The following is a 14,582-nucleotide window of genomic DNA, read 5'->3' on the forward strand; positions in this document are numbered from 1 at the left end:
ACACACACACGCGCGCGCACACACTATCCGACACACACGCACACGGAATCGAGTGCTTTCCAACTCACAGCATCGAACGGAAACCCGCCAACCACGGGGACATGTTTTGTTTATTGATTTTACCGATTATCTCTGGAAATAGACGAACGAGAGGATATAATGCGAGCAGCGCCTTAGTACGAACGATTCATTATTCCCCGTATGTGTTTGTGTGTGTGTGTGTCTGAGAAGGGAAGGATGTTTTCAAAGGAATTGAGAATTTAAACACAGCACTCGTGCGGGGGAAATCGATTCCTCAAAATAGGTTCCCCGGTATCGCTTGTAGATGTTGCAAACAAACCGAAACGAAAAGAACTTCCTCATGCAGAAATAGACATTAACAACACAGTAGGGTGATAGAGAGAGAACGAGAGAGAGAGAATAAGTTGAGAAAATAAGAGAGCAAAAAATAGATGCAAATGTAAATAGTAATGAAACACAAGCCCAATCACGGCAGCCGGGATGAAACCAAATTGAATCCTTCCCTGAGCTGACTTAAGCCTCGATTTAATCCTCCGCCCTCAAACCCAACCAAAGGATCGTGAGTGTGTTTGCTACTCGATTGGATTAGAACCCACCTCCCAGCGCGGTGCCGCACATTTGATGACCTTTTCCGGGGAGCCCATCAATCGAGGCCAGCCCCAATGTTGAGGTTTTCGCTCAGTTCTCGCCACCGGCCAAAACAAACCCTGCGTCACCGGGCATCCGGTCCACTTACTCGGGCTGAGATATGCATGAGTGTTGCAGCTAACCGTATTAGCCGGCACCACGATCAAAGAGAATGCAACGCTGGCTGGTTGGCTGGCTGGCGAAATCGAAAATCAAACAGTGCAGTTTGGGTGCACAGACCAAGTGCAACCTGCAAGCCGCTTGTCGTGACGTTTGCCGTCCGGACTTTGGCTTAATAATTAATTGTCCCCGGGATCGGGTGCGGGTGGAGCCTCGGTTCGGGCGTGTCTTCCACACCACCTTCACCGGTCACAGCGAGAGGACGAGTTTTAAGTCGTGACCATGGCCAGGGCCAGGGCCAGGCTGCAGCCCGCAACACTGCTTGGTGATTGGAAGTTTTTGATCAGGCGTAATTACAGCGGCAATTTATACCCGTCGCAACTATTTACCTTGCTATTCATCTCGGTCGGGTCGGGACGCGAGTGTGATTAATGGTCACTTGAACTTCTTGATAAAGTTTCCATCCTTCCACACCGTTTCCACAGCCACGCAGCAGTGTGGCGAAGCGAGAGGCTTACGGTCTGAGCAAAGTGCCTTGTGGTCAAACGGCAGCAAATGCAATAACCTCGGCTGCACGTCTCGTGTCGTTTGGGCGATGGTGGGTGATGATGATTCGAAAGGCATTTTCATTTGATAACGCTGGCGACTGTCTTGGTGTGGGTGAGGTTTTAGGGTTGCATGTGCTTGCGGTGCATGTTTAATGGCGCTCATTGCACTGCACGCTTAAAGGGGTGCATTCCGGGAAGAGAATGAGAAGTTACTTACACGAGATTGATGGTATTTTCTTTAAACTTTGTTCATTTTCCGAAAGAAACACAAATTCACTCACTTTTCACATTCGAAAGACTCACCCCAAAAGCCCCACGGAAACGCAAATCGCAACAATACCTCTCCAGCATGACAAATATCCTCGCTGTCACCGCAGAAGATTACGAATACGGTGCTTGTGCCACTATTGTCGCGATTGACACGCTTCCCCTCGCAAACAGTGCCATTCGGGTTTGTTGCTGCTGTCAATTGCAAGAACTATTTTCCACGCCATTACTCCGGACGTTTAGCGCCACCGAAACCACCGTCGTGCGAGTTTGTGGGTTTACGTTTTTCCCACCCGGAAACTATTTCTTCAACCGGCAACAGGACGGGTACGTGGTCGTTGCGAAAAAGGATGTCTGTTTGTGTAATGGAGGGGGTTGTGTGCTGAAACCTTGTCACTTTGCAACAAACGACATGCAAACCGGCATTGAAATATCGAACTCGACAACGGATTCGCTCGACACCAGCTGAGCCACAGTGCCTCGAGGAGGTCCTGGGTTTTTTCTCTCTCATTTCTCTCATGTATGGGAATGTCCTTACAACCTCAACCCGGCCACTCGTCAGCCAGTCCGTCAGCAGCATATGGTTGAAAGGCGTGCCAGCGCGATTGTTATTCATTAATCAAAGTTTTGATACGTCAAGCCGAATGTTAATGCCATCAACGGGGCGCCGCGTTTGATGATGAATTTATTATTCCCGCTCCGTACGTTGCAGGTTGCCGTTGTAAGCACACGCTTACCCGCCCGACAGTGCGACACACTTTCGGTATCCGCAAAATGCATCCGTATGCACGGTTGGTGTGCACCACGCGGGCAAGGCAAGCATGGCCGTGACATCCAGCTTTCCGGTGGCGCACGGGCACAACTATTGCAACATGCCATGGGGTGCGGAAAACCGAGGATCACACGACAGCTAACCGGAAACAAACGGATCGCTAAAAGTTTGCGGTCGTGTTTGCTTGCGCTGGCGGTGGGTTGACGCGTGTACGTACGCGTAAGCTTGCTCCCGTTTCTGAGGAGAAACGTTCCGTTTTTCCATTAAACAATCCGAGCACCACGAGTAACGCGTGGCGCGTGTTTAATCGACTGGCGAACGAAGGAGCGCTGAAGTCGCGAAACAGGCAAACATAAATATACGCGATTTTCCGATGGCATCCGTTGGCAGGGGAGATTTGACAGTGGAATAAATAATCAGCCGCTCGTTAGCTGAACTTGATCGCCGGGCGATGTGAGGCAAGATTAGTTCGGTTTTGCTAATCGCTGGCGCACTAAGCCCGCATGCAGAAACGCGTAACGAGACCATCAATCACAACCGGTTTGCTTGGGCCGGCTCGCTACGTCGAGCCGATGAAGTCAACAAAAGTAATGGAACTGTCAGGAAACGCTACGAAAGCTCACAAATCTCTCGGTGCTGACGTGCCTATCGATTAGAACAGCTTGTACGAAGCGTCGTTTGCTGCATGCTAATGCAGGGTGGTATTTGAAGCAATGCCATGGAGCTTTTGGCATTTGGAAATAGGACTCGGGTAAAGGGTAAAGAGAACTATATCAGTTATCTAAAATCAAAGAAAAACGATTACTTCAAAGATCCATAGAGTTATCGTAATCATGGTTTTTGATTTCGTTAGTAGCAAAATTTATTTCCAGGAGAGAAACTAGATTGATTTTTGCTCAATATTATACTTTATGCCTTCCAATTGTGATGCTTTCGTAATTAAACATGAGCTTCAGTGAAAACTGCCAATAATTATTTCAACACAAAATCCACCAGAAGATGCGATTCAACGAGAAAGCTAAACAACACAAAATGTTCGCAGCAAAACGAAAACGTTCACAAAGCAAAGCCACTTCACCGGAGGATAAACAGGTTTTGAAATAAAAACATTCATCCATGTGCTCTCGATCGAGAGGCGGTTATAGACGGAATGTATATAATGCTGTGAAAAAATTTAAAAAAAAACACTAAAGAAAATAACGCTATCAATGTACATTGATCGGGAATTTCATAATGCGTTTTAATTTGCACACATATCTGCCTTTCCCAATGCTCAAAAAATGCATCAGCTTTGTGGAAGCTATTTGTTTTAAATTTAGCACCACTATTTCTAATCTAAATTTCTTTGTCCAACGGCTCAATGATCGATATATTGTTATCAGTAACGAGAGTAAACCCTTCCCATTTGAATTGCCGGAAAAACACATAACCCTTGCTACTGCAAACAGCAAAATGATGTTTACCATCCACTACATCTATGCGCGTGGGCAAAGGTCCCTTTGTTAGCGAGCCAGTGCCGGCTTGTTTGCGTTCGAGATGACCTCTCCAGAGCCCGTTCGGAAAACATCCGATGCCATCCGCGCGCATTGTCGGTGGTGGTTTTGTTTGTTCACTGCCCTTTATTTGCCGCAACGCAAACGTGGGCATGTGAGGATTTCGTTTTTTTTTGTGCTCCATTTTGTATTGCTTCTCGCTCGCTCGTTTCGCATGTGACAAGATTAAATTAAAATGCGTTGTGGTGCAGAATGCAATTACCGTTTCTTGCATGAGCATGCACGAATGCTGCCATTGTTTCAGCGAAACGTTTCAATCACCATGGAAACCGTTATAAAAACTTTTTTTTCCTCCACCGACTATCTACCGACAAAATGTTAATACAAATGATACATACCGAATTTTCATTTAAACAAAACTCTCTGAAATTGCTCCAAATAGATTTCCGATTGTTTCAAGAATCGCAGCAAAAACTTCACCATCTCTTTTCACTGGCAAAAATCTCAATTGGTAGGAGATCTAGCGCAAAAAAAAAAGATGTAGTTTAAAGCCCCATGCGTTACAATCAACGTTGCGTAAAAAGGCCCACCACCACCATGGCCGGGCGCTGCTCTCCGCCGGCGGACATTTTGTTTTAATAGCTACCATCCTTTCCAGCCAATTAATCTTGCCAACCGAACCGAAGGCTCATTCACTGGATTTTCCAATCCCCTTGCCCATCCCCGGGGATGCCCATTCACGTGAGGATGTCCATTAGTGCCATGCAGGAAATCGACGCCCAATGGCCGTTACGTTCATCACTCACCTCACCGTTCGCCTTTTGTCCGTCCCGCCGCTTGGCGGGATCCCACCCGTAGCGGCAGCACAATGGCCTTTCGCTAAAACAATTTGCCTCAATTTAGAACTAATTTACAATCGCTTTCCTCCGCCCGACCCAGACCATGCATCGCCATCCCGAAAGGCACCAGGCGCCTCCATCGGGGAACAATTAATCTCTCACGTGGGCCACCGCCGGTGGGTATAGGGGGCGCTTTTTGTGCCGCGCGTGTGCACGTGTGTCACGTACCATAAATCGACTTCCTTTAGCGCTAAACGACTGGCTGAAGGGAGAAGCGAGAGATCGATGGTTCCGGTTCGAATGGGTAGCCGGGAATGGATTTCTCGAAAGCCGGCTGGGTGGCACTTTCGGTAGTGCACCATTTCCTTGACGAGCGGAAATGGACTCATCCGTGCGCTTGCACAGTGCTGCAACTGCAGCTGCATACCCAACCCACGCAGCCTACCCAATTGTCCTGCTACCATCGATGTTGGCCCCGAGATTAACATATAAAGACCGTTTGAAAAGGGACTCCGCACCTGACGGTTTTATTTTCCTAAACATTACTATCTCTGCCATATTGGCGTGGCGAAACGATCTTGTGTTAGTTCGTTCCTCCCCCATAAGTACTGGCGCGCGTCAGCTGACCTACAGCCGCGGGCTATTGCTAGATCCGATCTGTCTCATTCTGTGCCGGCGAGATGCTTGACTCATTAAAATTAAAGTGCCCTTTCAATGGGCACTTGCACTGCGCTCCACGAACGACTGGCACTGGCAAATCGAGACGATCGAGAGAGCAGGGCGACAACCGCTAGCCACACCGAGCAGTACACAGGTACGAGGCAGCTGGCCATACTTTTCACCGACTGGCGCACGATTCCAAAGGCAAAAGGCAAGACGCTTAGTGACGCGAACGCCCGAGGTCCGTGCAAAATGTGCGGCTTTATCGCAGGAACACCATTGGCTGGCTCGCAGGCAAATCCTGGGACAAATGTGAGCTCATTTAAGCCCGCACAAACCCCCACCGCCGGTGGGTCAACCTGCTCTCCTCCGGCTGCTGGAATTGAGTATGTTAATGTCATTGTTTGTGAGCTGGAGTACCACTCGGTCCTTAGTCACGGGAGGGGGCGCTTTGCTGGGTAAACGGTGGCATTCGCTGTGGATGCGCGTCCGCGTGCCCAAGCGCAGGGTAGGAGAGAAATTGTGCCGGTAGATTTAATGAGCATTCATTTGTCCACTGCTAACGTTCCACCCGCGCGGTGGCCGTAGATTCTACGATAGGCAAACCGGGGTTTGGAAACAATGGAGCACAGGCGAACAAAAAAAGCTAACTAGCGCCAGCTAGCGGTGAGTGAAGCGAACTAACCGGCAGTTGAGCATGGCCTTCTACGATGATAAAAAAAATCATTTTGATCTTAATATATGAATGGAGAATATCAAGTTTGCAAAACAAATCTGTTTAAGTAAAAGGATTCACTTTTTAAACTTACTTCATCGTTAAGTTTGAACAATAAAAGAAATATAAGCAATATTAAATTATATTTTTTGAATAGCACTTACAAAACTCTAATTGTTCTATTCGCGAACATTCTCTTCTATAGTTCTTCTTTTATCACCTTCAAGAAGCATACGTTTCTGTTTCAACAAACTGCATCATGGAGACGCTTCACTGCCACGAGAGCAATGCTCTTCCAATCCCTTTAACGACAACAATACAAGCATCTCCGGCATCAACATCACCAACCACCCTCTTCACAGCTCACGGGGTACTAAATGGAAAATTAACGTAATTTAATGTAGAATCAAGACATTATTTTAATTTAATCGCCTCGAAGACCGGCGTAATGTATATTTATTTTAAAACGCCTCTCTCTCTCTCTGTCTCTTTTTACACCACCTCCACCCACGCTGGATCGTGGTACAAAGCGAAACGAACGTTCCAAGACCCGTGGCGAGAGCCAACGATTGCAAATTAGTGGTTGGAATGGGCATCGGATGGGTTGGCCGGCCCGTACTGGGACCACGTTCTACCATTCGGTGTGCACCATTTTTCCGACTCATTCCAGCACCTCAGGCTCAACTGTGAAGCATCCAAGTTGCAGAGCTACACAAGGACGCTTTCGATTCTTCGTGGGCCACCTTTTGTAACGAAAGCAGGTAACCGGAGAGGGATGGGGTTTGAAAAATTGAAAGCACTCAGTGAGTAATTTAGCATTCAGATAAAAAATTACGGCCTAAACGGAGGAAGAGTTTGGTAATAATTAGGCTTATTTGCCTGTTAAAGCTGAAAACTTTTAAAAATTTAAGGTAAAATAAGATTATTTAAAATAATTCAATAACATATAAATTCGCCGTACGAAAGTAACATTAAAATACGATAAAATGTTCCTCCAAACCCCTGAATATCCTATCCGTACCACATCGTATTTTCTAGCCACCATTTTCGGGCTATGCGAACTGAACCGGTGCCTAGCATCTCGCCCCGCGTAGCTTTATTGACATGGGGCCACGATCCAATCAAGAGGACACCTTCAAATCGAACCGACAAGACCTCCATCAAGGCGCCTACCGACAAGCGAACCGTGACGCTCGAGACGGCTGCGTTCTGCGAGAGACACACAACCGTAATGATGCGTTGGGAAAGCGCTTGCAAACGTTTGCCAACCTTGCCAACCTCACCATGTCCCCATCGTGGTGGAGGAGACGGACGGATGAGGGTCGTCCTGGCGTATGTAAATTCGTCCCCGGACACACCCACCCACCCACCGGGGTGTGCTGGGTGGAAAACGTATGCGCGCACACAGCACACCACCGGGTGACGCTTTCCATCTGCTTTTCCGAGCGATTTCCAGGCGCTTCCACCCATGCCACCCTGGGCAATGCCGTCTTCACGCCAAACGGACAAGCCCGGGTAGCCAGCTGTCCTACGGCGTACAGCGACGGTAAAGCCAGCATCGGATGCATGTGGATGGCGATCTGTGGATGGCGTAATCGGCGTGCACACCACCAGCATGACCACGATCGTCCGCATCGGAATCATCATCGACGTCATCAGTGCCATAATCACCGATAAGGGAGCCAAGCCTGATGGCACGCACGGTAAGGTCGGGTTTGGTGGCACGGGAGATTGCGAAAGGACGAGCAAATCCATCCCGCACCCGGCGTGCCAGGTTCATGAATATTTGATTGAAGTAATTTTAAATAATTACCGGACCTTGCGCCTCCCGACGGCCAACGTTCCAACCACCAACCGAAACCCCTAATTTCCAGCGTTACACAGCCGACCCTCCCGCAGGACGATGCGGGACGATTTATTTTGATTTCAATGCGAATAATTTACCATCCATAGCGCATCCAAACGCTCGCTCGCTCGCACGGTCGCTGTCCTGTCGGTGCCTGTGGGTCCCGGTTTCCGGCCTCTGGGACGCTTGCATCCGTGCGTTCGGGCGCTTCAATTTGCATGCTCAAAAAGCTCGCCCAATCGAAACAGTGATAAAAGTCACTGGCACGCTGGCATGGTGGCTCAAACGGTGGTTGTATCTGAATGGGGCACAATTTTCACCACAAAACGCTTTTCCAACCGATCGGCGCCGTTTGTGGGAAACGAGCGTTATGAGCTTTTTTTTTATTCTTTTGTAACTCGCTCGTTTACACATTCGCGTTTTTTTGGTGAAAAATCCAACAAAAAAAAACTCTGATCAATCGTTTGGTTTCGCTTGTTACAGATAAATCCGCAACGAAGACAGTTTAATCATGGTGCAGTAATCGTACGCTCGTAGCAAAATCTGAATGCTGAACGTTCGGTTAAAACTTTACCCAACTCCAACTTTGAGCGGACGTCCAATCACCGATCGAAATCACACTCTTTTGCCACCATTCGAAGAGACTCGACCCGCTCTGATGCGCCCTGTCTGCGCCTCATCTTTGCCAGTAGCTTAGCGAGAGCAAGTTCTTAGTGGAAGACAAAAAACGAAGAGCCAAAAAAAAAATAACGCTAGTGATTATTATTGAGAAAACTTTTACAACATCAGTTTAAATGAGTCGCCCGCTCGTCTTGCAAGATCCGATCGAATCGCGAGCCATACACACCCACACACCATCTATTTCTTTTGCTTCTTCAATCAAGAACCAGATGGTCCCGGTCGTTAAAACCACCATCAGGCAATATTTCCTTCGGACCACCTCGCATCGTGGCGCTTTCCCCCACTGGCCAGTTGGACCCCGAACAAAGCCAACCGGGAGCTGGGGATAAAACTTTACCGATCCAAAACGTGGGGTGAGCGTTGGCCATTGTCTCGGGTGGGGCGGGATTTGGGGAATGTCCTTCTTGCCGCATTATTGAAAGCTCGGGTGCGATGGGTCGCAGCACAATGAAAAATTTTGCGTCCAACATCCCGGGATCGGGACCCGATTGTTCGATAAAACAGCACGGAGGAGCGCGTAATGGAGGTTCAATTTTCTCTCCCGAGGGTGAGAAGTTTAATTTTTTTTTTTCGCCTTCTTTTTCCTGTCTTTTTCCACCATCTCGACAATACATTCCGTTCGGTGTGCTTGGGGGAAGTTTCCTGGCTGAAGGTAAATTGTAAAACAACGTTCATCCACGATTACCTCCGATGAAAGCGTAATGCTTTTCCGTGCGCTGCTCGAATAGAAAGTACCGCCGGCCGGATCCCATACGTGCTCGAGAGTGGCCAGTTCCGGAGGCAGCATTGTCCTGTTCCCGCAGGATACGAACATCATCGTCCCAATCGCCCCTCGGGTGGACAATTTTAATCCGCAGCGTCTTGCGAGCGAAGTTCTTCCACCGAACGACCACCGACTCGTTCGCATTCGTGCCCACTCAATCATATAAATAAATTTCCCAATAATAAAACGTCTCAAATCCTGGTCGTCCTGGCGGGGATAATGCGCCAACCCACCACCGTGGGAGCGGCCTGGCGCAATGAAGGCGCGCGGTTGCAGCAAAACTTTTTCGATAGAATAGGAAGCAAAATGGTTGGAACCGGAAGGAACTCTGGGCGGGAATTGCCCCCGGTCGCTATCACGGGCTCCCTTCGCGCTTGTACACGATGACGATAATCGAAATGGATTGGATATTGCCTCAAATCGCACCCGGCTCGAGGAGCAGCACAGTTTTCTCCATTTCACGCAACAATGGGGAAACAGGACGCTGCGCTCGCTTTTCGCCAGCTTCCTTGTGCCTTTTGCGAGCTCCCGGAGAGTGAGAGTGTGTCTTGGCTGCCGAAGGGGATGATTGTTTCCCGATTTTCCACCCGCACTCTAGCCTTCTCGGTGCAAGCTTTCTACAGCGCCGAGCTAAACTGTCCACAATTTCTGGTGCTTTCCACTGCGAACAGGACGAAGGCGTGTGCGATCTGGGAGAAGAAGGTTCCTGCAATGACAAAGATCACTTTCCGTCTTCCGGCGCGTGGAAAGCGGTCGTGACCATGGCAGAACCAGCCAGCCAGCCAAGCTCGGCTATTCATTGTCGTCTCCGTCGTCTTGTCGCCGCTGAAGCCGTCTTCCACGCGCCCGGAAGTCTCGAGTGCCAGAGACTTCATTTCGCGTTTTTCACTTGCACTTGCCAGCAGGTAGGAGTCCCCCCCCTACTCGCAAAGGAGTCGCAAAGACGACACCGACGACGGTGCTGGTGGGGGCGGCCAGATGAAAAGATTAAAGTTCTTAATGATTTCCTTGCAAAAACACGCTTGCTCCTGCAATTTATCTCTGTTTCTTTTGTTGCGTTCGAGAATACATGGACGCTACAGCGTCCTGCTTTTCCGTGATTTTCTCTCGTTCCCAACGGCGCTTGGCCGGAGCTGGACGGTCTTTCCGATCCTTTACACGTCCACAAATGGGCGAAAAGAATCTTCACCAGCACGCGAAGAGGCTCCTAACGGCTTCTCTTTATCGCTCGATGCTGCACCGGACCCAGGATTCAGCCGCAGTTCCTTGCGAAGGAGTTCATCCAGGACGGTTCGATGAAGTAAATCGCGCGTACGGCGGGATGGGAATCGATTCCACCTCGAACCTCGAGCTCGACGATCGAACTGAGCTGAATGGTACACCGGTGGAAAAAGTATCTCCGTTTCAGTTCCATCTCCCCGTTTGGATATCGCAGGATAATTGCGGGAGGTAAGATCAACCGCTTTGCGCTACAATAAGCAGCGCGAAATGAAGGCAAGAAATTTATCGACTTGCCCGGACGGTGGCTGGCTTTGTTGCCACAGGAACACCGGAGCACGAGCATTAAAGCATTGTATCTGACATAGTTTGCGCAAGAACGGGCGGAAAAGTCATCCCCCGTCCGTTTTGTATGGGTGTGTTGCACCTGAGAAAGTGCAAACGATACAAATGCTGCCGCGGCCCGCCATGGGTAAGCAATTTTTCAACTCGATTTGATGGGAACAAACAGGAGATACCTTCGGAGGATTTATCGAGCATCTTGTAGTAAATGATGCACGGCTATCTAGCAAGTTTACCTTGGAAAGCGGACGAAATGCAACACAAAATACTTGACACAAACCCATCTAACGGCGCATTCTATTCTAAAAACCCTTCCTCTGAAGGACCTGTCGCATCGTGTGTGCATCGAGTTAACAGGCACGTTGCAATCGAACTGTCATTATCAATAAAGTATCCGCATCACCGTGAACGGCAGCAAACCCCAACGCCGGGCCACGGTGCATTCGAAACGGCCAACAAATGGCCGCCCGGTTGCAATTCGATTTTATTTCATTCCTTCTTTTTTTTTCGTTCACCAACATTTTATCAGCCACTATCTGCTCCGGCGAGAACCTGCCGTGCTGCTGCATCGGAACGCCCCAAAAATACCGGCCCAGGACCGGTTAGGCGGGGAAATTGACTAAATTGTACAATATCAACCCGGAGGCGACAACGGGCGGTCCTTTCCGGGCCACCGAACCCCCATCATAATCGTTACCATAAAAATCACACATGCTGAACTTCGAACTTATTCCTCCCAGGTGGTTGTCGAGCCGACGGTCGGGTGCCCTAGCGCACCGTTCATGACACTCTGGCAATGATGATGATGATGATGCTGATGCTGATACGGGTGCAGGTCGCAAATAGGCCACCCCGGGATGCGTCCCGAAACCCACCACCCTGTGCCGTGTGCAATCGATTGCAATTTGGCATTCAAAATCCGCGTGTCCTCGAGCGACTGAATTTAGAATTCTGCTACCCTGCCCGCTGACTCGCCCACACGCGGCCTTCGGTGTGAAGCATACTGGTGGCCCTTGCCAACAATAACACCGTAGCAGGTGGGGCAGCCTCGGGCGTATCGGGTCGTACGAGCAGATAACCGAACCAGACACACCACAACCGCGCGCAAAACGGCAGAAAAAGGAGGCAAATGAAAAAAAAAACAATTCCCGCCCGGCATGATCAAAACAATAGGAAAGCTAAACGGTGCAGCGGACGTTAACGAAAAAGCTCGTTGGTTAGTCCTTGCTTTTGCGCTCTTTTTTTTTTCTATCACTCACGTCCCTTTTCGCCAATTTGCCGTTCATGCAATATCCGATGCAAATTCAGCAGAGACGTAGCGCCCGAAAGTGTGTGTGTGTGAGATTTTTTCCTGTTTTATTTCCTACCATGCAAACGGTTTTGGGCTTTCCGAATGCGACCGGTGGTTTTTGGGGTGCCTGTGAAAGGGTCGTCGTTGAGGGTTTTTGCTCCCCGTTCACATTCGCACGGCTTTGGGTTTGGGTTCCACAATTCACACTGTTTCGTGAGGCGGCAATCCAAAAGTTCAAAATGTTTAGACATACATACAACCAGTGAGGTGAGCCAACAGGCGAAGCAGAAACGTGGATGAGATGGAAGGATTGCTATCGAGAGTGGTTAAGCAAAACGAAAAGCCGAAGAACCCGTTGTTTTTAAACGGTCCAGTTCGTGAACTGTAATCAAATTGTGCCACATTTTCCTCATTACGATTTAGCTATAGTAGAGCTGTAAGTCTACACGTTCAGAATCAAAAGAACCAGATAATTTTATACGTTATTTTTACATTTATTTACTAACAAGACATTATATTTTTAATACATATATCATATTTTTATGGCTTAGTAAACATACATTCTGCTTTTGCTTCGTAGAAGGAAAGCATTTTTCATTAGGTTAAATCTTTGCGCAATCACTTGCAAGAAAACAACGACTAAAAAAATTTCCAAAACTAGCAGGCCATGAAGTGGAAACCATATTTCTTTTCTCGTCAAGCATTCTGACGAGTCGTATCCAAACGAGCCTAACGTGATATGGTACAACGTTTTTACGTACGCTCCAACACGCGCTCGATTCCACGGGTGCATTTTTCGTCACCCGCTCTGTACCGCGGGTTTTATGAGTTTGTTTTTCAATTACAATTTTTCATCAACTCACAGCCCACAAGCTAGCTTGGCAGGTTTAATTTTGCTGCTAAATAGAACTTATTACCACTTGAGTCGGCTTTCGTCGCTAGCGCCAGCGATGCAATATTGTGCGGATTCCGCGCGACTCCGTGCGTGGCTGTGTGTGCGCACAGTCCAACCGTTTGCTCCTCCCACTACACCACCCCCACCCACTTGCGCGGCCAAGGACCGTGGTGGAGGTGGGTGGAAAAACTCATGTCGCGTATCCTCGGAACTGAGTTCCGTTCGTCCGTTGGCGAGCTCGGGGAAAATCGACCAAAAACCCGAACGATGCGAGCGCGCCCCCAAGCGGACGATCTGGGAAGCACAGTGCACTTTGCTTAGCCGAGACACAAACCGACCGGTTTGCGATGGTCCGATGAGCATTGCGAAAGTAACGAACGCGACGCAATAATTTATCCCTTTCCAGGTTCGGGGCGCGTTGGAATTTTAATTACTAACGTTCACAAATCAACCATGAAGGGAAGGTCCCAGTTTTTGCGCCCATCCCCGCGATAGTAAAACCCGTACAGGGGCGTGTTCGCTTTGTGGAAAATCTCCATCCCGATCCAGTGAAGCGAGCTGAGCAGCGCCACCTGGCCCGAATCATCCTTCCGTAAGCTATAGCTCTTGCTCTCAGGCAGCACATCCACCTCGAGCCGATCGAACACATCCATCGACAGGTTACACTCTGCGCGACCCCGCAAATTTTCCTCAGCCGCTCGCTCCGGCACCCGAAAGTGTTGGTAATGATGCAGTTCGGCCGCCTCATCGTGGGGCAGCCCGCAAAAAAACGGATTCCGCACGATATCCTTATCGCTGGACATTCTCAGCGCACCTCGCGGGACAGCTGCCGCCTCGCGAAGGATCGCGTACATCACGTACCACAGCCGATCCTGCTCGCGGATCTCCAGCCAGGGGCTTCCCGACGCTAGCGAGCGCAGTTTGTACACGAACCGTTCGTTTCCGGTAAACTCTGAGCATAGCTGGCTCCAGTCATCACTCCAGCTGGTCGGTTCGAGCAGCAGATGCCAATCGATGCCATTGCGACTGTAGTAGAACTTGCGATGCCGAAACAAATCCATGTCCGGTGACCCGAACGCCAACAGATACGTCACCGAATGGGCCTCCAGGTGGCCGAGAAAGAACAACGCTCCCAATCGGTGATCCTGTTTGAGCAGCCTCAGTGAGCACTCTAGCTTCAGCTGCGAGGCGGTTGGGATCGTATGCAGAAAGTTCGACAGGTACGGCACGAGTTCGGCAAAGTGATCAATCTCCATGCTGAGTGTGGTTTCGATAGACACCGGAGCCTTCCAATCACGTGCGATACAAACACTCTTCTCGAGTTGCTGTTAGTGTAACTAATGAGGGAAGGAAACTTTTTGTTTGCTTGTATAACTACGAAACAATTAAGGCGACTTGGATTAATGAATGCTGAGATTAAGGGGAACATAGTAATCATAGTAACCATTTTAAGTCGTGAAAAAACATCATTCGATGTATGGAGA

General features: G+C 49.1%; 1 protein-coding gene across 1 annotated transcript; it reads right to left on the reverse strand.

Moving 5' to 3' along the window:
- Positions 1-13,538: 13,538 nt before the first annotated feature.
- LOC128731918 (radial spoke head protein 9 homolog) lies at positions 13,539-14,354 on the reverse strand. Its single transcript, XM_053825075.1, has one exon. The coding sequence runs from the start codon at positions 14,352-14,354 to the stop codon at positions 13,539-13,541; it is 816 nt and encodes a 271-aa protein (XP_053681050.1).
- Positions 14,355-14,582: the final 228 nt, after the last annotated feature.

Source organism: Anopheles nili, chromosome 2, assembly GCF_943737925.1.
Source record: "Anopheles nili chromosome 2, idAnoNiliSN_F5_01, whole genome shotgun sequence".
NCBI classification, from domain to species: Eukaryota; Metazoa; Arthropoda; class Insecta; order Diptera; family Culicidae; genus Anopheles; species Anopheles nili.

Coding starts and splice junctions, on each gene's coding strand:
- LOC128731918 (XM_053825075.1), bottom strand. CDS start 14,354: ATGGAGATTGATCACTTTGCCGAACTCGTGCCGTACCTGTCGAACTTT.